Raw genomic sequence first — 23,961 nt, 5'->3', positions numbered from 1 at the left:
GACATGGACAAAACCTAGTGGGAGGGTGATAATGGGAGGGAAGTGGGAAGGGATGGGTGGGTGGGCTGGAATGGGAGTAAAGGGAAGAAAACTGTGCTTGAACAATGATTAAAATAAAATTTAAAAAAGTCTTTAGAGAGAATGAACATAATATAGACCAGAAACTTTGATCTATATAAAGAAAAGGAAAACAATGAAGAAGGAATAAGTGTAGGTAAAATAAAAACTTCTGTTTCTCATACTTTTAGATGATCTAACATATAACAGTTTGTTCAAAGTAATAATAGCAACAATATACTTGATTATATGTGTTTATGTATGTGTCTTATGTATACATGCATACACAACCTGTGTCCAGAAAATGTCCAGCCATTATTAATACAACGAGAGGGACTTGCACAACATTGATGTGACCTGGCAGCCAAGGAGAGTGGACTGGAATGCATGACCAATGATGAATTTACTGTACTAGTGAGTTGGGGCAGTAGATGTTGTTGAGTGAACATGTGTACTATGTGACCATGGCATTCAAAATGACTGAATGAGTTGACCAACAAATCTGCATCACATTTTGCTTGAAACCTGAACATTCCTCCTTGGAAAGTATTCAGATGATTCAGAAGGCTGTAGCTGTGGACAGCTGGTATTGGCAGTTTCATCACAAAAACGTGCCTCCTCATGCATCACATCTTGTGCAGTTTTTAGATGAAATACCAAGTCATCCAGGTGACTCAGTGCCCCTACAGCCCAGATTTAACAACTTTTGGCTTTTCCCAAAACTAAAATCACTTTTTAAAAAAAAAGATTTTATTTATTTATTTTTAGACAGAGGGGAAGAGAGGGAGAAACAGAGAGAGAGAAACATCAATGTGTGGTTGCCCTTTGCACACCCCTAACTGGGGACCTGGCCCACAACCCAGACATGTGCCCTTACTGGGAATTGAACCAGCGACCCTCTGCTTCACAGTCTGGCACTCAATCCACTGAGCCACACCAGCCAGGGCTAAAATCACCTTTTAAAGGGAAGAGATTTCAGACTGTTAGTGAGATTCAGGAAAATATGTTGGGTCAGTTGATGGTGATTGGGAGAACTGTGTGAAGCCCCAAGGTGCCTACTTTGTAGGAGATGAAAGCATCATTATCCTATGTACAATGAATGTTCTTGTATCTTGTATCTTCTTCAATAAATGCCTGTATTTTTCATATTAGGTGGCTGGATACTTTCTGGATAGACCTCATATATACTTACATAAAACTATAATGAATGATAACATTGATACAGGGATAGAAGGAAGAAGTTGGGATTATTTGTTTATATAAGGTATTTACTTTACCTGTAAACAGAATAGTGTCATTTAAAAGTGGACTTGGATTTGTTGTAAATGATACTGCAAACTCTAAGGCAACCACTTTAAAAAAATAAGAAAGTAAGTGATAGGCTAGGGAGGAAAATTGAATCATAACATGTCCTCAACTAATAAAACAACAAAATGCAGGAAAAGGGTGGAAGACTAAAATAAGAACAAAGAACAAGGGCAACAAATAGAAAACAGTAATGAATATGGTAAGTATTAATCCAACTATATCAATAATCACTTTGAATTTCAATGGTCTAAATTTATCTCTTAAAAGGCAGGTTGTTAGGGTGACCCAACTCATGACCCAACTAAATGTTGTTTATAAGAAACCCACTTTAAATATATAGACACAAGACTAAAAGTAAAGTGATGAAGAAAAATACACCACACTAATACTAATCCAAAAGAAAAAAAGAAGGGATAGCTTTATTGATTTCAGACAGAACAGACTTTAAAGTAAAGAAAATTACTAGGAAGAAACAAGGGCATTACATAGTGAGAAAGGGTTCAGCTCTCCCAGATGATATAAAAAAGCCTGAACATGTATGCACCTAACAACAGAGTCAAACTACATTAGTCAAAACTGATGGAATTGTGAGGAGAAATAGATAAACCCATTATAATATTTGGAGACTTCAACAATCCTCTTTGAGAAGTGGACAGATCCATCGGGCAGAAAATCAGTAAGAAGATAGTTGAACTTAACAATACCATTAATCAATAAGATAAAATAGGGCTTTTTTCGTTATTGTGGTCTTATTTTGTTATTGTGACATCTTATCAAGGCTGTGGTGGTAACAGCTGTTCTTTGAGTGTTGCTGTGCTTCCCCTGGATGACAAGAAGAGGGATGCTAGATATTCAGCTGAGAAAGACAAAGACCCAGTGAACAAAGGCAAAGTTTAAGACAAGCTCAATAACCTATCTTGACAAAACAACATATGACAAACTCTGTCAGGAAGTTCCCAGCTACAAGTTTATAATCCCACCTGCTGTTCCTGAGAGACTGAAGATCCATGGCTCCTTGTCCAGGGCAGGCATTCAGGAGCTCCTTAGTAAAGGATGTATTAAGCTAGTTTCAAAGCACAGAGCTAAAGTAATTTATGTACGAAATACCAAAGGTAAGGTTGCCCCAGCTTCTGGTGAAGATACATGAACAAGTCCCACCAGGAATACATTTGGAAAACAAACTATATTAAACAATAAAAGATATAATTGGACTACTTCATTCAACAACAGCAGACATTTACCAAGATATACCTCATTTATGCACTCTGGCCATAAAACGCACTCTGACAAATTTACAAGAATAGAAATCATACAATTTCTGCTCTCAGACCAAAATGGAAATAAATTAGAAATTAATAACTGGAAGCTAACTAGAAAGCACCAAAATATATGGAGAGTCAACAATATATGTCTAAATAACATATAGAAGAAATAATCTCAACAGGAATTTTAAAATATTTTGAGCTGATTAAAAAAAACTTATCAACTTTGTGGGATACAGTGAAAGCAGTGCTTAAAGGGAAATTTATGCATTGAATACATATTAGAAATCTAAAATTAATCTGTATTAAAAAACTAGAAAAAGGAGAGCAAATTAAGTCCAAAGTAAACATAAGAAAAGAAATAATAAAAATTAGAGTTGAAATCAATGAAAGTGAAAACAAGAAATCAACAGAGAAAATAAAGAAAACAAAGCTGGTCCTTTAAAAAGATCACTAAAATCATAAGCTTCTAGTCAGGCTAACTGAATAAAAAGGAGAGGACACAAATACCCAAAATTTATAAAGAACTCATATAATTGAACACCAAGAAAACCCAAACAATCTAATTAAAAAATGGACAAAAGACCTAAATAGACACTTCTCTAAAGAGGACATACAGATGGCCAATAGACATATGAAAGGATGTTTAATGTCACTAATCATCAGAGTAATGCAAATTAAAACCACGATGACATGTCACTTCACACATGTCAGAATGGCTATCATCAATACATCAACAAACAGCAAGTGTTGGCGAGGATGTAAGAAAAGAGAACACTTAAGGCCTATTGGTGGGAATGCACATTGGTGCAGCTACTGTGGAAAACAGTATGAACTTACCTCAGAAAATTAAAAATGTATCTGTCTTATGACCCTGTGATTCCACTTCTAGGAATACATCAGAAGGAAATTGAAACACTAATTAGAAAGAATATGTGCACCCCTATGTTCATTGCAGTACTATTTACAATAGCCAAGATTTGGAAGCAGTGCAAGTGCCCATCACTAGATGAATGGATAAAAAAGCTGTGGTACATTTGCACAATGAAATAACTACTGCTCAGCCGTAAAAGAGAAGGAAATCTTACCTTTTGTAACAACATGGGTGAACATGGAGAGTATTATGCTAAATGAAATAAGCCAAACATAGACAAATACCATATGATCTCACTTATACATGGAATCTAATGAACAAAATAAACAAACACAATAGAAACAGACTTATAGAGAACAAACTAACAGCCGTCAGAGGGGTGCAGGATTGGGGAGCTAGGTGAGACAGGTGAAGGATTTAAGCAAAACAAACAAATAAACAAACTCACCAGAAAACAACTCATAAGCATAGATAAGAGTAAGATAATTACCAGAGGGAAACAGGTAGGGGCGGGTAGAAGAGGGTAAAGGGGGATAAATGATCACAGAACAAGGCTTGATTTGGGGTGGTAAACATACAATACAATATACAGATGATGTGTTATAGAATTATATACTTGAAACCCATATAATTTTATTAACCAATGTCACCCATAATTAATTCAATAAAAATTAAAAAATAAAAAGGAAAAAGTAAGAAGAAATAAAGAGGACATCACTACAGATTCCATGGACATTAAAAGGATAACAAAAGAATACTATGAATAACTTCATGCCCACAAATTTTGATAACCTGGATGAAAGGGATCAATTCCTTGAAAAATAATCTACAAAACTTACATATATGAGAAACAGACACTATGAATAGGCTTCTATCTATTAAAGAAATTGATCAATAATTATTAACTTTCCAAAACAGAAATATAAGGTCAAGATGAGTTCTGGTGAATTTTACCAAACATATAAGGAAGAAATAATATCAATTCTCTAAAATCTCTTTCAGAGGATAGAAGTAGAGGGAATACTGCCTAGCTCATTCAATAAAGTATCACCCTAATTCTAAACCCATACAAAAACATTACAAAAAGGGAAAATAACCTACTGACCAATATCTCATGAACATAGATGTGAAAACCCTCAACAAAATATTAACAAATCAAATCAGTTAAAGTACAAAAAAGAATTATACATCGCAAATAAGTGGGATTTATCCAGGTGTGCAAGTCTAGTTCAATATTTGAAAATCAATTAATGTAATCCATCATATTAACAGATTAAAAAATCAATGATCATATCAAGAAATGAGCAAAGTACATTTGACAAAATCCAGTCATGATGCTAACTCTCAGTAAACTAGGAACAGAGGGAAACTTTTTCAACTTGATAAGAACTATCTCCAAAAGCATACAAATACTATTATTTTTAATGGTAAGAAACTCAAAATTTTCCCACTAAAATCAGGTGCAAGATAAGCATGACTCCCACTTACCACTCCTTTTCAGTGTCATACTGGAAGTCCTTGCTAAGGCAACAAGGCAAGAAAAGGAAACAAAAGGTATACAGATTGGGAAGGAAGAAATAAAACTGCCTTTGTTCATACATGCCATGATCACCTATGTAGAAAATCCAAAAGGATTGACAAAAAAAAAAAAAAAAACCTTTAGAACTAATGAGACTGCAGCAAAATTGCAGGATTCAAGGTTAATATACAAAAGTCGATTGCTGTTCTATATGCCAAAAATGAACAAGTGGAATTTGAAATTAAAAACAAATATTATTTACATTAGCATTCAACAAAATGAAATACTTAGGTATAAATCTAACAAAATATATACAAGATTTATATAAGGAAAACTACAAAACTCTTATGAATTAAAGAAAAACTACATCAATTTTATGTTCATGGATAGGAAGACTCAATATTGTCAAGATGCCAGTTCTTCCCAACTTGATATAAATTTATAGATATAAAATGCATTAGATATATATTATATTAAATATTATATTATAGATATAGTGCATTCCCAATCAAAATTCCAGCAGGTTATTTTATGGATATCAACAAACGGAACTGAATCTAAAGTTTATATTGGAGAGGCAAGAGACCCAGAATAGTCAAAACAATATTGAAGAAGAGGTAAAAAGTTGGTGGATGATGCTACCCATTTTCAAGATTTTCTACAAAGCTGTGGTAATTACTACAGTGTGGTATTGGCAAATGAGTAGAAAAATAGATCAATAGAACAGAATAGAGCACCCAGAAAAAGACCCTCATAAATACAGTCAGCTTATCTTTGACAAAGGAGCAAATGTAATACAATGGAAAAAAGATAGTCTCTTGAAAAATGGCCCTGAAACAAGAGGACACATACACACACACACACACACACACACAAAGTGAATTTCAACATAGACCTTATGTCCTTCATGAAAATTAACACAAAATGGATCATATACCAAAATGTAAAATGTAAAACTATAAAACTTATAGGAGATAACATAGGAAAAAAACTGGATGACCTTGGGTATGGTGATGCCTTTTCAGATACAATACTAAAAATACAATCCATGAAAAAAAAGAATGATAAGCTGAACTTTATTAAAATTCAAAACTTCTGCTCTGGGAAAGACAATATCAAGAGAATGAGAAGACAAGCCATAGGTGGAAAGAAATATTTTCAAAAGACACATCTGGTAAAGAACTATAATCCAAAATACAAAAAGAACTCTTAAAAATTCAACAATAAGAAAACAAACCTGATTTAAAAAATGGGCCAACAACCTTCCCAGTCACCTCACCCAAGAAGATGTACAGATAGCAAGTAAGCATATGAAAACATCCTCCATGTCATGTCATCACAAAAATGCAAATTAAAACACCACTGAGGTACTACTACATGCCTATTAGAATGATGTGAGTCTAAAACCCTGACACAACCAAATAAATGCTGGTGAGAATCTAGAGCAATAGGAACTCTCATTCATTGCTGTTAGGAATGCAAAATGGTACAACCACTTTGAAACACAGAACAGTTGGCAATTTTTAACAAAACTCAGTACAGTCTTACCATATGATCTGGTGATTGCACTCCTTGATACTTACCCAAAGAAGCTGAAAATGTATCTCCTAACAAAACCATGCAGAAGGATGTTTATAGTAGTTCTATTCATAATTGTCAAAACTTTGAAGCAACCAAGATGTTCTTCAGTAGGTGAAGGACACAAATAAACTGTTGGTTGTCAGGACAATGGGATAATACCAGTATTAAGTGCTAAAAAGAGATAAGCTATCAAGCCATAAAAAAAAACAGGGAGGAAACTTAAATGAATATTACTAAGTGAAGAGATAATCTTAAAAGGCTACATATTATATAATTCCAACTATATGACATCTGGAAAAGGCAAAACTATTAAGACAATAAAATGGTTAGTGGTTTACAGGGGTAAGGTTTGGAAGGGAAGAGATGAATGGGCAGAGCACAGAGGGTTTTTAGGACAGTGAAAAACTTGTATGATACAATAAAGATAGACATATGTCATTGTATATTTGTCCAAACCTATAGAATGTACAACACCAAGAGTGCACACTAATGTAAAGTATGGACTTTGGATGATAGTGATGTTTTAATGTAGGTCCATCCTTGGTTATATACACACACATACATGTATATATATACACACATATGTATATATGTATATACATACATACACACATATATAATGGTATTGATAATGGGAGGATATGCATTTATGGGTACAGAGAAAATGGGCAGTCCATATACCTCTTTTCAATTTTGTTGTTAACCTAAAATGTTCTAAGAAAATATTCTTAAAATGAAAAAGCAAGAAACAGAGTAGGATGAGAATATAAGTAAGAGGCACAATGGGCACTACAAAATTAAAATATAGGTTTAACATGTTCCCGTCCTGCTTTAACTTTTTTTGCATTTGAAGAATGAATGTAACACTTACTTATATATTTTTTACACATTGAAAACTGGACTTGATATAACTATGCTATAGGAAAGTAGAAATTGTATTCTTTATATTCTTTTTTAAATTATATTTTATTGATTATGCTATTAGAGTTATCCCAATTAGTCCCCCTTTGCACTGCTTACCCAGAAACCCCACTCCCTCAAGCAATTCCTACCCCTTTTTTCATGTCCATTGGTCATGTGTATAAATTCTTTGGTTACTCTAGTTCCTATACTGTACTTTACATCCCCATAGCTATTCTGTAACTACCTATATGCACTTCTTAATCCCCTCACCTCTTCACCTATTCCCCCACAATCTCCTCCCATCTGGCAACCATCAGGATGCTCTCCATATCTTTGATTCTGTCTCTGTCCTTCTTGTCTGCATAGTTCACCTTTTAGATTCAATTTTTTATAGATAAGTATTTATTGCCATTTAATTGTTCATAGTTTTGATATTCTTTTTCTTAAATAAGTCCTTTTAACATTTCATATAATAATGTTTTGGTGATGAAATATTTTAGTTTTTTCTTATTTGGAAAGCTATATGTCTTTTGATTCTAAATGATAGTTTGCTGGATAGAGCAGTCTTGGCTGTAGGTCTTTGCTTTTCATGACTTTGAATATTCTTGGCAATCCCTTCTGGCCTGCAAAGTTTCTTTTGAGAAATCAGCTGACAGTCTTATGGGCACTCCCCTGTAGGTAATTAACTACTTTTCTCTGGCTATTCTTAAGATTCTCTCTTTATCTTTAACCTTTGGCATTTTAATTATGATATGTCTTGGCCTGGGCCTTCTTGCACCCATCTTGTTTGGGACTCTCTGTGCTTCCTGGATTTGTATGTCTATTTCCTTCACCAAATTAGGAAAGTTTTCTTTCATTCTTTTTTCAAATAGGCATCCAATTTCTTGCTCTTTCTCTTATCATTCTGGCACCCCATATGATGTGAATTTTGAAATGCTTGAGCTGTCACAGAACTCCTTATACTATCCTCATTTTTTCCTATTCTTTTCCCTTCTTGTTCTTATTGTTTTTTTTTTGCTTCCTTATGTACCAGATCATTGATTTGATTCTTGTCTTCATCCATTCTGCTGTTGTTTCTCTGTAAATTCTTTTTATTTCAATTAGTATACCCTTCATTTCTAACTAGAACTGTTTTATGCTGTTGCGATCCTCACTAAGTTCTTTGAACATCCTTATAATCAGTGTTTTGAATTCTACATCTGATAGATTGCTTATCTCCATTTTGTTTAGTTCTTGCTGGATTCTTGATTTATTCTTTCATTTGGACGATGTTTCTTTGTCTTCTCATTTTGGAAGCCTTCCTGTGTTTGTTTCTTTGTATTAAGTTGTGCTGTTATGACTCCCTGTGTTGGTAGCATGGTCTAATGTTAGTAGGTGTCCTGTAGTCCAGTGGCACAGCCTCCCCTTTCACCCCAACTGGGTGTTTGAGGTACATCCTCCATATGGGCTGAGTACATCTTCTTTTTTTAGTTGAGACTTGATTGCTATTGGCCAGTCAGTGGAAGGGATTTATGCAGGCTAGTCAGATGCAAGGACTGGCTGTGACCACTGACCACCAATATCTGCTCTCTGTGGAGGATCAGCTATGCAGGAAGAGGGTGATAGTGCTCCAGTGTGGTCTGTAGCTGTCCACTGGGTGTGCCGGCTCTGGGGTTTCCTGGGTGGTGCAGGCCAAGATTAGCCCCCTTGCTGTGTTCTGCCCAAGGCCACCTGCAGGAACTACAAAGTGATCTGCAGATGACTGCTACTTGTGCAGGGCTTGGAGGTTCCCAGGTGAAGCCAAGCTGTGAACCTAGGCTGGCTGCTGCTAGTGCTGGGCCTCAGGTCACTTAGCAAGATGTACAGGGGCTGGGGACTCACTGAGGCTGGCTCTTGCTTATTTGAGAGTATTTAGGAAGTTGTGAAGCATGAGCCAAGACCAACCATTCATATGGAAAAGCCACTGATCACAGCTTGGTTGGGCCCAGAGGGGTGGAGCTTCAGGATATCTCTAGGGAAGGGCTAATAGTGTTAGCCAGGTTGACAGAGTCCCACATACGGCACCCACCTGATGGTTCTGTGGCTCTAGGTGTGGGGGTAGGATTAAAAAATGGGACAATGGCCTCTGCCTGCCTTTCTGTCTGGAAGAAAGCTGTCCCCCAGCTCTCACCTTGATGCTGACACTTCATTTCCTCCCAATATCCCACTGGTGCCTACCTAGCTGCTAACCTGGTGCTGGAGCTCAGAGGGAGTAAGTCTGACTATATCCATGTGCAGCTTCTTTAAGAGAAATTGTTTGGGAATCCAGCAATTTCTTCTACTAATTCAATGCCCACTGGTTTTTATAGCCAGAAGTTAGGGGGAATTATCTCCCTGGCATAGGAAACTTGTGCTGGGGGGCCTGGTGTGGGGCTGAGACCCCATGCTCACAAGATATCCCTCTGGAATTTTTGTCTACTACATATGGGTATATGACCAGCTTGTTCTGCATCTTTGTCCCTCTTACCACCGGAACTGATGTGCTTTCCTTAATTCTGTAGTTTCAGGCTTACATTTAGCTCAGTTTCTGATGGTTCTGAGTGATGTTTATTTTATGTTTTAGTTGTAATTTTGATGTGGTTGTGAGAGGAAGTGAGCCATTTTTACCTATGCCTACATCTTGACTGGAAGCTCCCAAAATTGTATTGTTTATTTTTTTCTTTCTTTTCTGTTATCCTACAAAGTTGATGCTTAAGCATCAAACTGAGCATGAGAAAAGTAGGTGGAACCTGCAGGAAATCAAATTCCCCATGTGAAGCAGTGCAAAATGGCATCTTATGTTCATTGCTCAAATGTGAGGTGAGTACTATAGTCCAATGGGGGCCAATATGCAGATTTTTAAAAACATTTTGATATAATTGTGTAATATTTTTTCCATTTGTACCTGATGACATTGTTTCTTCTAATGAAACCTTTCCTGATTGTAAACTAAGAAATAACACCCCCCCCCCAAACAGATACTGGGATTACATGAGAGAGTGTGTTTAAAACATATTAGCAGAGTTGCTAACAAAGAACGGTCCCTCTGTTTATACTCCAGAGTCACCTTCCAGGTCCTTGTCTTTGGATGGAAGGCCCTGACACATGAGCGAGATTGCCTCAACTGTCAGGAGAGTCTGCTTGTTTTTACTAACTTAGACTCAGATTTTTGAGCACCTTTCACTAAGCAGAGCAAGGCCATAGATAGCTTTGTGGTTGCCAGTGTATCAGTAACATTGAAGCAACTGTGAGCTGGAAGCTCTTCTGCCTTCCAGCTTTCACCACAGCTGCTCTACTAGTTTCCATCCCGTTGTGTGCCCTGAAAGAACTTTGGCATTTACTGAAAGGTCATTAGCTGCAATTTTAGATCACTGGGTAACTTGAACTAATAACATTTAAATGTAGCTGCAAGAAGGATGATTGTGTAGTCATCTGTCAGCTTGGGCTAGATGGTAGCAGAAACAGCAGACCCTTCCTTGGCTCCTTTTATGGGAGAGCAGTTGACTCCTTATAAATGACTCTGATGAATACTTCTTCCTCCTAATGCCTAAGTTATCCAGTCTTTTACTCATTCTTCACACCCACAGTGTGCTGGGCACTAGTGCTTCTCCCTGCAGTTGTTTTAAACCACTGGTTTGTTAGTTTCACTTCCAATCTGTTGTGAACAAATACTTTTATAAAACATAATTAAAAGAATTACTGGAAAGGTCACTGAATACATGAAAAGATGTACAACATCACTAATTATTAGGGAAATGCCAATCAAAGCCACAATGAGATATAATTTTATTGAACTCATCAGAATAGCTCTTATCAAAAAACAGAAAATAACAATAGTTGGTGAGGTTCTGGGGACATTAGAACTCTTGTGCACTACTGGTGGGAGTACAAATGGTGCAGCTTCTGTAGAAAGAGGTACAGTGGTTTCTCAAAAAAATTAAATATAGAATTACCATATGAGCTAGCAATTCTATTTTTGGGTATGAAAAGAAATGAAAGCAGGGACTCAAAGAGATATTTCTCCAACCATGTTCATAGCAGCATTATTCACAATAGCCAAAAGGTAGAAGCAACCTAAATGCCCACTGATGAATGGATAAGCAAAATGTGGTCTATTAATATAATGGAATATTACTCAGTCTTAAAAAGGAAGGAAACTCAGACAGCTGCTACAATGTGGATAAACATTGAAGACATTATGCTAAGTGAAATAAGCCAGTCACAAAAAGACAAATATTACATAATTCTGCTTATACAAATTACCTAGAATTGTTAAATTTATAAAGACAGAAAGTAGAATGGTGATTACCAGGGGCTAAGGACTGAGTGGGAATTATTTTTTACTGGGCACAGTGTTTTATTGGGAAGATAAAAAAGTTCTGGAGATGTATGGTGGTTGCAAAATAATGCAAATGTACTTAATGCCACTGTACTATACACTTAAAAATGGTTAAAATGGTAAAAAAAGTTACTGGAAAAATGAAATTAAAAATAGTTATAAAATACAAGTATAGGTCCTGATTGTTTAGTGTTAGATTGTAATGTCATTTAAAATTAAATTACATTTTACTATTAAATTTAAATTATATTTTAATATATATGATCAGAATAAAAAATATATGAAAGTGCTATGGAAATTTTTAAATATTTTGAACATTTTTACCTACCTGGTAATGGGCCAACACAGTTTGCAGACTACCTGTGATCCACTTGAATTTTGCTTTACCATAAAGTGACTTTTAAAAAATGTACAGCTCTATGAATTTTAACACATAGATTCCAGAACACATAGATTGAAGTTACCATCACTATAACCAAGATATAGAACAGTTCCACTGGGCAAAATACTCCTGTTCTCTGTGTCCTCCCTTCACTCTTACACCCTGGCAACCATGGACTTGTTCTGTATTTACAATTTTGTTTTCTTGAGAATATCATACAAATGGAATCATATAGCATATAGTCTTTTGAGGCTGGCTTCTTTCACTAGCACAGTACCTTTGAGATTCATCCCAGTGCTACATGTAACAATAGCTTGTTCCTTTTCATTGCTGAGTAGTATTCTATTTTACAGATCTACAATGGTTTATCCATTCACCCTTGAAGAGCATTTGTGTGCCTGCAGTTTCTGACAAGTATAAATAGAGCTGCTATAAATATTTGTGACTGGGTTTTTGTGTGGATGTACATGTTCATATCTAAGGAAGATGTGACATCCATTTGGGGTGATATTGATTTGTGCCAATCATGCAGGAAACCCTTCATCAGATGATGATGTTAGATTTCAAAGGGAACCTTAAAACAAACACATCAGGCCACTCTCTTCATCTGGCAGTCATTTACTGGCTCAGAACTAATTGCTAGCTCATTCTGTAATTATGTCTGAAGAATCATAGTCGATTGCTTATGTGAAAGACAAAACTTAGTTATTTGTTAGTGGCAATATGACTCATCAGGATCAAAGAAAGTTCCATTCTACAGTAATCAAAATTCCCTGAATCTCTAGGGGAGGGGAAAAAGAGAGTTTTCTGGTTTATGAGGTCTTTCTAGAAAGTATCCAGCCATGTGCTATGAAAAACAGACATTTATTGAAGAAGATACAAGAAACATTGTACATAGGACAATGAGTCCCTTTCAAAGTAGGCACCTTGGGACCTCACACAGTTCTCCGAGCATCTCTTCCACTATTCAAAACACTCTGCAAAACCCTTTGTTGGAATCATCATCAGCTGCCCCTTTGTATTTTCCTGAATCTCATTGACAGTTTGAAAACTCTTCTCTTTCAAAGGTGATTTTAGTTTTGGGAAAAGCTAGAAGTCACAGGGCACCAAATCTGGGTGTGGAGGCACTGAGTCACCTGGGTGATTTGGTATTTCACAAAAAATCTCATGAGACATGATGCATGAGCGGGTGCATTGTGTGATGAAGCGGCCAATCACCAATTGCCCATAGCTGCAGCTATTCTCATCATATTGAATCCCTCAGCCTACAAGAACATAAGGTAGTACTCCTTATTAATTGTTTGGCCTGAGGGGGTGTACTCATGATGGACAACTCCTTCCCAATCAAAAATACAGTTAACATGGTCTTGATCTTGCTGAGACTTTGCTGTGCCTTCTTTGGGTGTGGAGAACAAGGTAACTTCCATTGGGACGACTGGGCCTTCATTTCCAGATCATAGCTGTAGGCCGATGATTCATCTCCAGTTATGACCTTGAGGAAATCTGGTTCATTGGTAGTGGTTTGAGTCAAGTCATTAGCAACTGCACTATGATGTTCCGTCTGCTCTGGTAGCAGAAGCTGCAGAACAAATTTTGCCACAACACAGTTCATGCCAAGATCCTGCAGCAAAATCTCGAACACAGTAGTTTTTTGAATCCCCAGATCAGCTTCTAGTTCTCACACAGTCAGTTGATGATCTTTGTTGATTGCAGCCCGTACACGTTCAACAGTCTCAGGTGTTCTGCCTGTTACACGCCTTCCAGAATGTGGATCACTTTCAACAGATTCTTGACTATCCTTGAAGTGTTTGTGCCACACTTTTATTTGTGCTGCACTCATTGCATTGTTCCCGAAAGCCTCCTGAATCATTTGAATAATTTCTGCAAAGAAATGTTCAAGCTTAATGCAAAATTTGATGCAGATTCGTTGCTCTACTTGCCCAGTCATTTTGAATGTGATGGTCACACAGTATACATGCTCACTCAATGGCATCTACCACCCCCACTGACTAGTGCAGTGAAGTCATCATTGTTCACACATGCACATTCCAGTCCATGCTCCTTGGCTGCCAGATTACACTGATGTCACACAAACCAGTTTTGTTATATCAACAATGACTGGACTTTTTCCAGATAGATCCTGGTGATATGAAACTTTAAATGTTCTGACATAGCAGTTCCCCCTCTCGAGCTGTATCTTTCTAAAGCCCTCACACAAGTCCAAGCACAAACATGAGGAAGCTTATTGCAGCATTGTCTGAAGAGTAAACATTTCCCAAACAACTCAACTGTGCACACACATTGGGATGCAGTAAGTCTTCGTGTACCAACATGGACGTATTTTCAGATGTTTTGCTATGGCAGACACTAGACACTAGAATCAACACTCAGCTCTTGCAACAAAGGATCACACTATGATACAAATCTGGCCAATTGTACAAAGTAGAAGTCTACCAGAATAGGGACAAGGGTGTGTTCTGGGAAAATTTTCTTTTCTTTTAAAAATTTTTAAAATATATTTTATTCATGATGCTATTACAGTTGTCCCATTCCCCCCCTTTATTCCCCTCTGCCCTGCATACCCCCTTCCACCTGCATTCTGCCCACTGACCCTTTTAGTTCATGTACATGGGTCATACACATAAGTTCTTTGGCTTCTACATTTCCTATGCTATTCTTAACCTCCCCCTGTCTATTTTGTACCTACCATTTATGCTACTTATTCCCTGTACCTTTTCCCCTTTTCTCCCCCTCCCACTCTCCCACTGATAATCCTCCATGCTATCTCCATTTCTGTGGTTCTGTTCCTGTTCTAGTTGTTTGCTTAGTTTTTAAAAAAATTTTTGCTCTTTTAGGTTTGGTTGTTAATAGTTGTGAGTTTGTTGTCATTTTACAATGACAACAAACAAGTTCATATTACAAGTTCATATTTTTTATCTTCTTTTTCTTAGATAAGTTCCTTTAACATTTCATATAATAAGGACTTAGTGATGATGAACTCCTTGAACTTGACCTTATCTGGGAAGCATTTTATGTGCCCTTGCATCTAAATGATAGTTTTGCTGATAGAGTAATCTTGGATATAGGTCCTTGCCTTTCATGACTTGGAATACTTTCCAGCCCCTTCTTGCCTGTAAGGTTTCTTAGAAGAAATCAGCTGATGGTCTTATGGGAACTCTTTTGTAGGTAACCCTCTCCTTTTCTCTTGCTGCTTTTAAATTCTCTCCATGTATCAATCTTAGGTAATGTAATTATGATGTGCCTTGGTGTGTGTTTCCTTGGGTCCAACTTCTTTGGGACTCTCTGAGTTTCCTAGGCTTCCTGGAAGTCTATTTGCTTTGCCAGATTGGGGAAGTTCTCCTTCATTATTTTTTTCAAATAAGTTTCCAATTTCTTGCTCTTCCTCTTCTCCTTCTGGCACCCATATGATTAAGATGTTGGAACATTTAAAGTTGTCCTGGAGGTTCCTAAGCCTCTCCTCATTTTTTTGAATTCTTTTTTTTAAATTTTATTTTAATCATTGTTCAAGTACAGTTTTCTCCCACTTACTCCCATTCCAGCCCACCCCCCCAACCCTCCCCTAATTTTTTTGAATTCTTGTTTCTTCATTCTGTTCTGGTTGAATGTGTTTCTTCCTTCTGCTCCAAATCATTGATTCGAGTCCTGGTTTCCTTCCCTTCACTGTTAGTTCCATGTACATTTTCCTTTATTTCACTTTGCGTACCCTTCACTTTTTCCTCTATTTTGCAACCATACTCAACCAAATCTGTGAACATTCTGATTACCAGTGTTTTGAACTGTGTATCTGATAGGTTGGCTATTTCTTCATCCCTTAATTGTATTATTTTCTGAAGCTTTGATCTGTTCTTTCATTTGGGCCATTTTTTTTGTCTTGGCACACCTGTTACACAGTAAGGGGCAGAGCCTTAGGTATTCACCAGGGTGGGGCAACCCACAGCACTGCATTGTGTTGCTGTATGTGAAGCGGGGGTCAGAGAAGGAGTAGATGCCACTTGCTCAGTTCTTGGCCGCCTTTCAGTCACTTCCTCTGCTACCCACAAGCAAATCGGGCCCTTCTGGTGTGGATTCCCAGGTGGGTGGTTTTGTGTATATGCTAGGACCCTGTGGGTATCTCCAATGAACTCTCCTGTGAGGCTGGGAATTTCTCCTACCACATTAACCCTCACAGGATTTTTCCAGGTTTTGAGGCTTTATTCCCTGCACTAGAACCCTGGGTTGCACAGTCGGTCCCACTCCCCAGTTGTTCCTCCCAGCTTGTCTGCACACAAATGTGGGACCTGCTCTGCCAGCCGTCACCTGGCCCTGTCTGACAGTTGCTGCCTTGCCATAACACCTCTCTGCCCAGCTTCCCATCTTTGCCTCTCCTAGTGGTATGGAGGAATGTTTGTTCTTTATCTCCTTGATTGTTGGACTTCCACACAGTTTGATTTTCTGTCAGTTCTGATTGTTTTGAGGTTTTAAATTTGTTGTTGTTCTTCTTTTGGTTGTGTGAGGAAGCACAGTGTATCTACCTACTCTTTTCTAATAAAAGGAAACTGATGTAGTTACAGCTGCCCTTTCTCTCTTGTACAGTTCTTCAATATAGGCTAGATGTTTATAGCTGTGGTGGCTATGTTGTGCCAATGAAATGACAAGCATGGGGCAAAAGTTAGCACAAAGGATTGCAGAAGAGAGACAGAGGTCCCTAGTGGAACTTTTGAATGGCTAAATGAATGCCAGCAGCCACCTCCAACTGAACTTGAGAAAATAGGAGAAAAATGAATTGCCACACATTTAAATCACTCCAAGTTTTCTATTACTTGCAGCTAAACATATTCTAATTGAAATAACTATCAAAGGAAAATATCAAATTGCAGAGCAATGTGCTTTTTCTATTTTGTAAAATGAAATTATATATGTATACATAATAATTACATATACATTAAGAAGTTGGAAGGGCAATAATAGCTAACAAGTATTGAGCACCTATTGTGTACCAGGCACATCTTATCAGTTTAATCTTCACAACTACTATATAAGACAAATAGATGTTTTATTATTATCCTATTTTAAAAGTGAGGAAACTGAGGCCTTATACAACTAGCAGATAACTAACTGGGGACTCTGAGCCAGGTCTGTCTCCTAGAGAAACAGCTTGGACCACCTTGTGCAGACCCCACCAGTGCCTGCTATTAATGCAGACACCCACCTGCAGTAACAGCAATTATTTCCAGGGAACAGGTTGGGGAATGGGCTGGTGATGAGGACTTTTTGCTTTTTCTTTATATACTTCTGCAATGTTTCCTTTTCAATAAGCTGTTTCCTGACAATTATTTTGTCATAAAAGTGCAAATCTAGAGAAACTGATAAAATAACCATAGTGCTGTGCTAGGAATATAATTTATTTCTTCCAGATTTGGTTATCTATTATGGATTATACCTATTAGTTCTACATGTTTTTTTTTGGGGGGGGAATAAAAAGCATCTTTCAACATGTATGAAAGAGCCCTTCCTTGCTAAGAGGTCCCAGGATTGCCATTACTTTATCTTGTCACCTATACCCCAGATAAGATAACTGCCAATATGCTTTCTATAAACCGCAGAGGAATTGGATTCTGCACTAGATAGATGCAAAGAATCCTTTCCAGTCCTTGAATAAGAAGATTTTATGGATCATTTCATAGTGGCTCCATTTCTCATCTCCCACTTATTACTAGACGGTTGCTTCTTAGGATCTTTAAAGAAAGCAGCTCATGAAGAGAAAATAGATCTGTGTCTCTGGGCTTCCCAGTTCTATTTACAGCTTGCACTGTGCCTTGACAGCCTTCAGAAGAGTGTTCCAGAGAGAGATCCTTGTGGCTTGCCCAGTTACCTCAATCACGTGAGCTGGGTAATTTTCCTTAAAGGTCCTGGGCCAGCTCTGATATCAGAGAGCTACAGCTCTTAAGAGATAAACAAGACTTTCTGCAGGGAGAAAAGGATTTGAAAAATTACCTGCCACAATGACAGACAGAAGCCCCTTCGAAACGGACATGGTCACACTGACCCGCTATGTTATGGAAAAGGGGCGACAGGCGAAAGGGACTGGAGAGCTCACACAGCTGCTAAACTCCATGCTGACAGCCATCAAAGCCATTTCCTCAGCTGTGCGCAAGGCGGGCCTGGCCAACCTGTGAGTCCCGGGAGCAGGTGTGGGTGCACAGAGCTGCCCTGACACGTGGGGATAGGGTCCAGGTGGGGTGTGGGCAAAGCTGTAGGCACCTGTCAGAAAATCTGGTCAAAGCTCTTTGCCTAGGTGCCTTGGACAGAAGTTGCCTTTTAAGTTTCTGTCACATATGCTTTGATAAAGGGGACTTTGAATTGTTTCAAGAAAGAACAAAATACATGCTATATGGAGACATGCTATAGAGAAAAATATATATATATATAATTTTTCCAGTTGCCATATATTATAATGATAACAAACTCAATGGTTTGTTACATTAACACATATTGAATGATGGTGAGTTTTGTATTTTCATTCTCACTGGAACAAAGAAAGAGCCAGGAGACTAGCAAGGTCTCTTTATGCCTTTTGCAGGAAGGAGCATTTTATTGTCCTGACCTTTGCCAATACATTAGGAGCTAGGAACCATTTAGAAATGTAGGCCCCAGCCTACAAAACAGCTCTTTAATTTCTCCTCTGTGAACTCGTTTTTTTATCTTCTCCACTTGGTGGTCAGGAAGCTGGGAGAACAAAATGCACAGCGTTCTGTTCTGTGCTTTGTTCTCTTTGGTGCCTTATACAAGCACAGGAGGCCAAGTTCAGGCTATGGCTGCTGATCAACAAGGCAAGTGTCCAGTTTAAGTTTGTAATAAAAAAGGCAGACTTCTTTGGGCTTCCCTTTTTATTGCAGTAATTCCAGTGGAGTTCCTTTCAGAAGTTTAAAGGACTTTATTATTATTATTATTATTATTATTACTCCAAAATGAAGAAATAACGAAGACAAATATTTAAAATATTTATTATTAACAGTTTAGTGCTTTTAACATAAAAATGTGATAGCATTATATGACAAGATATAATTATCACAGGATAATTACAGAATTATTTCTACAAGGTTTGTGACCCAGTAATGGGATCCAGGTTAAGATGCCTTACGATCAGCTTCTTCCCACTTTGTGTACTGCTATCATTTGGAGATAATGGCCCAGCTCTGCACTTAAGGACGTTCATGAATGTGAGGTGCAGCCATTTGTGTCTGTCCTGTTTCTGCCAGACGATGAGGCCTGCTGAGTGACACTAAATAGTGACTTGGTCTCTGCCTGTATGTGGGCCCTGTTTTGCTTAGTGCTCTTTCCTGCTGACATCTCAGTATTACTGACCCGTGCTTTGGGCTCCTGCTCTGGGTAGGATGCTTGGCTGGGCAGCAGTTGCTGTGGTAGGGTTGTATCAATCAGCTGTGGAACAGACTCTATGGTAATTCATTGTCCAGATGAAGTGGACTCAGTCAAGAATTGGATAATTAAAGTGCTTGTCTGACTCCACTTTTCCTTCCATGTGATCAAGGGCAATGATCTATTCTCTCTAGGACCTCAGTTTGTAAAATGGAGAAGATCCTAAGAGTCCCTCACTTGTAGGGTTGTTGTGTTAGCAATTCCATGTGATGATGATTTCGACAGTGGCAACCTAAAAGTTCAGTAAATGCTCTTTATTTCCACAGTTTAAAGCCCTTTTCCAGGGAAATTTGCCAGTTGGCCGGTCGATGCTACAGACTGACCATAAGGTGGCAGGCGCAGCCTGTGGAAACAAGACGTCAGGATTCCACATTTTTCAGGGAGCTGAATTTCCCTGGGTCTGGCAGGGGCTCTACATTCTGCCGGTTCAGACAGCCTTCTTCCCCGTCTCCCCTCTAAAAGACACCCTAGCAGCAGGAGAAGCCCATTGGTTGGGAATCCTTTCTAGCAAGATGCTGAGATTGTTTTAAGAGGCCCCTGGTATTGCTTTTCAGAGATCAAAATGGTAGCACTCTGTCCCAGGGGAATTCTGCTCAGGAGAATGAGATTTTCATGTGTACCTGCCACTTCCCAGTTAGGGAGCCTCAAGTCCCTCACTCTTTGCATCTTCTTTTTGCAAAGACATTTTTAGGCACACTCTCTATTAATGCAACTTAAAAGTGATGCGAAATTTTCATGTTTTCCTTCTTCTTCCTCCACTCTTTGCTGAAGGGAATGTTATAATGCCTCCCCTGAAAACTTCTCCATGGCTTTTATTGTCAAAATGTTTGCTTGAAAATGGTCAGGAAAGCTTTATTTAGTGTAGTTAAAATGCTAGAAGGTATTGTCCTTGGGTAAAATGCCCCTTACCCATACTCTAACTTGGAGGGTAGGCAATCAGACCTCCTTGGGAGTGTGCCTTCATTCTTTCTGGAAGGTTGGGTGTGGCTGTGAATTTTTCACAGCAGGATGCCCAGTACCTTGAGGGAGGGTGAGGGGGCCTGTTGAAGGGGAGGTAAGGGTGTGGTTTGTGGGGTGGTGGGGGGCAGTTTGCAAGCACAAGATAGACTTATTTCTCAACTCTGCCCACCGCAGGGCTTGGGAACTCCAGTTCTTCATTCTCCAGTGGCATCTGCTTCTAGAATCCACATTAAACAAGAGGTTGGGTTTAAACTCCAATGCAAAATAACCCAGCTTTGTTGTTGCTATTATTTGTTTATTTGCTTTGGTGCCTTTAAACTCCAATGCAAAATAACCCAGCTTTGTTGTTGCTATTGTTTGTTTATTTGCTTTGGTTTTGAACCAGAAACTACACTCTTTGGGGCCAGGCTACCAGTATTGTTTTACAAGGCAGCTGCCTCAGTACATCACATCTCAGCAGACACCAAGTCATGGAGCAGGGCTGTGGGGGAGGGAAGAGGCTGTCAGTCAGGGAAGAGAGTGGGAAATGACTTGTTCCCCCTGAGCGTAAATCTGAGGTTCTCAACCTGGGCCACCTGTTAGACCACCTGAGGATTCCTTCAACAAATAAGGTGTTAAAAAGGGAGAAGATTACTGTTCCACTCTCCCTCTTTTTTGTCATTCAATGAACATATATTAAGCGCCTCCTATGTCTCTGGATACTATGGAAATAAATATAGTAGCTCCACTTCTTGCCTCAGTGGGCAGATAACCTGGCAGAAGAAACATTCCCATGAACACATTGTGAGCCAATGTGGATGGGATAGCAGGGCTGTGCCTGGTGTGTGGTGGGAACATGAAGAGGGACCAGGGAAGCTTCCAGAGTGGGTTAGGGGGCCCAGTAGGGAAAAGCTGATGGTGTGCAGGGAGTATTTCTGTGGGGAGAAAGCCATGTGTGAAGATAAAAAGGAGAGGAGCAGCTTGCTGGATGTCAGTGGCCACAGGACCTTTGCAGCTGTTGGACTGCAGAAGGCTTAAGTGGGTGGTGGTCATGTGGTTCTTGGAGAGAAGAGCATGGGGGGGGGCAGTAAACCCAGGGGTTGATCCTAAGGCAGATGTGTGCCCAGTGGGTGGATGAGTCTGGAAGCTGAGACAGTGCTGGTGTAGAAACAGGTATTGACAGTGGATCCTGTGTGGTCCCCTCCTATTGTGGGGACTTGGGAGCACTGGGTGGATAAGTGATCTTCTATCAGGATGGAAGGTGTGAAACCTGTGCATATTAATGCTCTAAAACACAAAGACTCTAGATAGAACTTTATAGTAATGCTCTTTCTGATGTTGCTTGAAAAGGGAGTGAAAAACTATATTAAATTAGTTAAGTCTGTCTCCAAATTTCCTTTTTATTCAAGTAACACCACCCTAAAGCAGGGCAATTTTTAATTCAGCCAAGCAGGCCACTATTTGAGGATGAACAGCAAATATTGAAACTCTAGGGCTGGAAAGTCTCGGTTCTTTATTTTTTTTTGGAGTCATTAATCATAGCACTGTGCTTCAGGCAGGTTTGTAATTTACAATAGTAAGACTGAATTCTGGTTAGCACGTTGGGAGAATAGCGGACTAGGATAATATCCCGGAGGTGTAAAAGAAGCAAGGATGAGAATCACTGCTCTGGGACAGGACATACTTGGTCTGTGATTATAACTTAGAGACTCAGGAGCCATGAAGGGAAAGGAGATACGCTGGTGGTGTGTTAGTGTCTGGACTTATTTGTTGGAGTTCAGGATCTTTTGGTGATGTCTAGTGATATCACTGAAAACATTTTTTTTTTTTTTATCTTCTTAGGTATGGGATTGCGGGAAGCGTGAACGTGACGGGGGATGAGGTGAAGAAACTGGACGTGTTATCCAATTCCCTGGTAATCAACATGCTCCAGTCCTCCTACAGCACCTGTGTACTGGTCTCAGAAGAAAATAAAGAGGCGATTATCACCGCCAAGGACAAGAGGGTGCGTAAGGGAGGCTGGGTGCAGTTCCGGTCATCACCACTAGATGGTGATACTGAGTTGAGAAGACTGTTGCCTTGCATTTCTTTTGTTTCTGTGATTTTCCTCCACTGCTTAATTTTGTTTTCCAGAGACAAATGCATACTTCTTTACTTAGAAGTCTTACGCTGCCTGGTAAAAACAAAACAAAACAAAACAAAACAAAACAAAACAACAAAACTCCATAGCTAGCAGGGCAGTGATTCATTCAGGAAATAAATCAGACTGATTTACCAAAATACCTCAGTGAGTAGGGTACTTGGATTTTCTAACTTGCCGGTCTGGAACAAGTGCTGGCATTTTGGGGAAACTTGAAAAGCAGTAAGTTCAGTAAAGAGTTGAGTTCCTGGGAAGAGTCGTACTATATAGCCTCTTACTTTTTCCCTCCCCACTTCTATTCACAACCCACACCCCCACACACTTCCTCTCAAGGAGAACATGGTTTCAGCAGAGGTTTCTATATTCCCAACACATTGTCAGACTAATACAGAAAAGAAAACATAAAGATGGTGGCTCTCTTCCATTAGTACAATAGTCAACTTGGTTAGTGCAGGGCATGGCTGGGAGGGTCCATATTCACTCTGGTTTTGTGAACAGTTTACTAAAGAAAGAGGTTTTTTTTGGTGGCCGAAACATTCAGTCATGTTCTTCTGCTTATACAGTAATATAAAATACATACTGGGACTATTGTCCCTTGATTTATATTTTGGATGTTGGAGACAAAGTGCCATTTCTCTATGATTAACTGGTAGTACGGGAAAGGTAAAGCCAAATTTACTAAGCACCTACTATATGTCAGGGACTGTGCAAAGCACTTTACTCCTCTTGCCTCACATAACTGAAGCTAAATCATACCTATTCTTTTCAACTTTCAATTTCCACTGATATGACCCTTAAGTCTCTCTCCAATATGATCTACCATTTTCTTTCCCAGCTGGCCTGAGCTACACAGGTCTTCATGCTAGTTCTTGAATACTCCATGCCCACTCCCATATAAATTTCTTAAACACTTTCCAACATATGCTAGATGCCCAACAAATCTGTTGAATGAATACATGAATGAAATGACAGGCTAAGTTGGATTATCAGCAAGGAGAATGGGAAATATCCAAGTTTATGAGTTACCCCACTCATTTGTGCCCTTTCCCTCCCATCCTTGCCCACCCCAGTTGAACACAGTGATGAAAAAGTAAATAAAATTCAACTTAATCTAGGGAAAAGTAATTTTAGTGACAGTAGAAGCGACTCCCATTTTACTTCAAGGTTTTTTTTTTTTACCATATTTAATTAGCTAGGATACTCCAATCCCTATTACTAAGGCT

The 23,961-nt window shown here is 38.6% G+C and overlaps 1 protein-coding gene and 1 pseudogene across 1 annotated transcript in view; both read left to right on the top strand.

The window, feature by feature from the left end:
- The first annotated feature begins 611 nt into the window (after positions 1 to 611).
- LOC114512521 lies at positions 612 to 2,512 on the top strand (annotated as a pseudogene).
- A 15,611-nt stretch (positions 2,513 to 18,123) lies between these two features.
- Positions 18,124 to 23,961, top strand: part of FBP2 (fructose-bisphosphatase 2) — a 56,186-nt gene continuing 50,348 nt past the window's right edge. Inside the window, exons 1-2 of the mRNA XM_028531513.2 lie at positions 18,124 to 18,394; positions 22,441 to 22,603. Coding sequence (XP_028387314.1) covers positions 18,225 to 18,394; positions 22,441 to 22,603 — 333 coding nt within the window. The 5' untranslated portion in view covers positions 18,124 to 18,224. The remainder of the gene's footprint in view (positions 18,395 to 22,440; positions 22,604 to 23,961) is intronic.

This window comes from Phyllostomus discolor, chromosome 3, assembly GCF_004126475.2.
Source record: "Phyllostomus discolor isolate MPI-MPIP mPhyDis1 chromosome 3, mPhyDis1.pri.v3, whole genome shotgun sequence".
Lineage (NCBI taxonomy): Eukaryota > Metazoa > Chordata > Mammalia > Chiroptera > Phyllostomidae > Phyllostomus > Phyllostomus discolor.
This window is presented reverse-complemented; position numbering and strand designations above follow the sequence as displayed.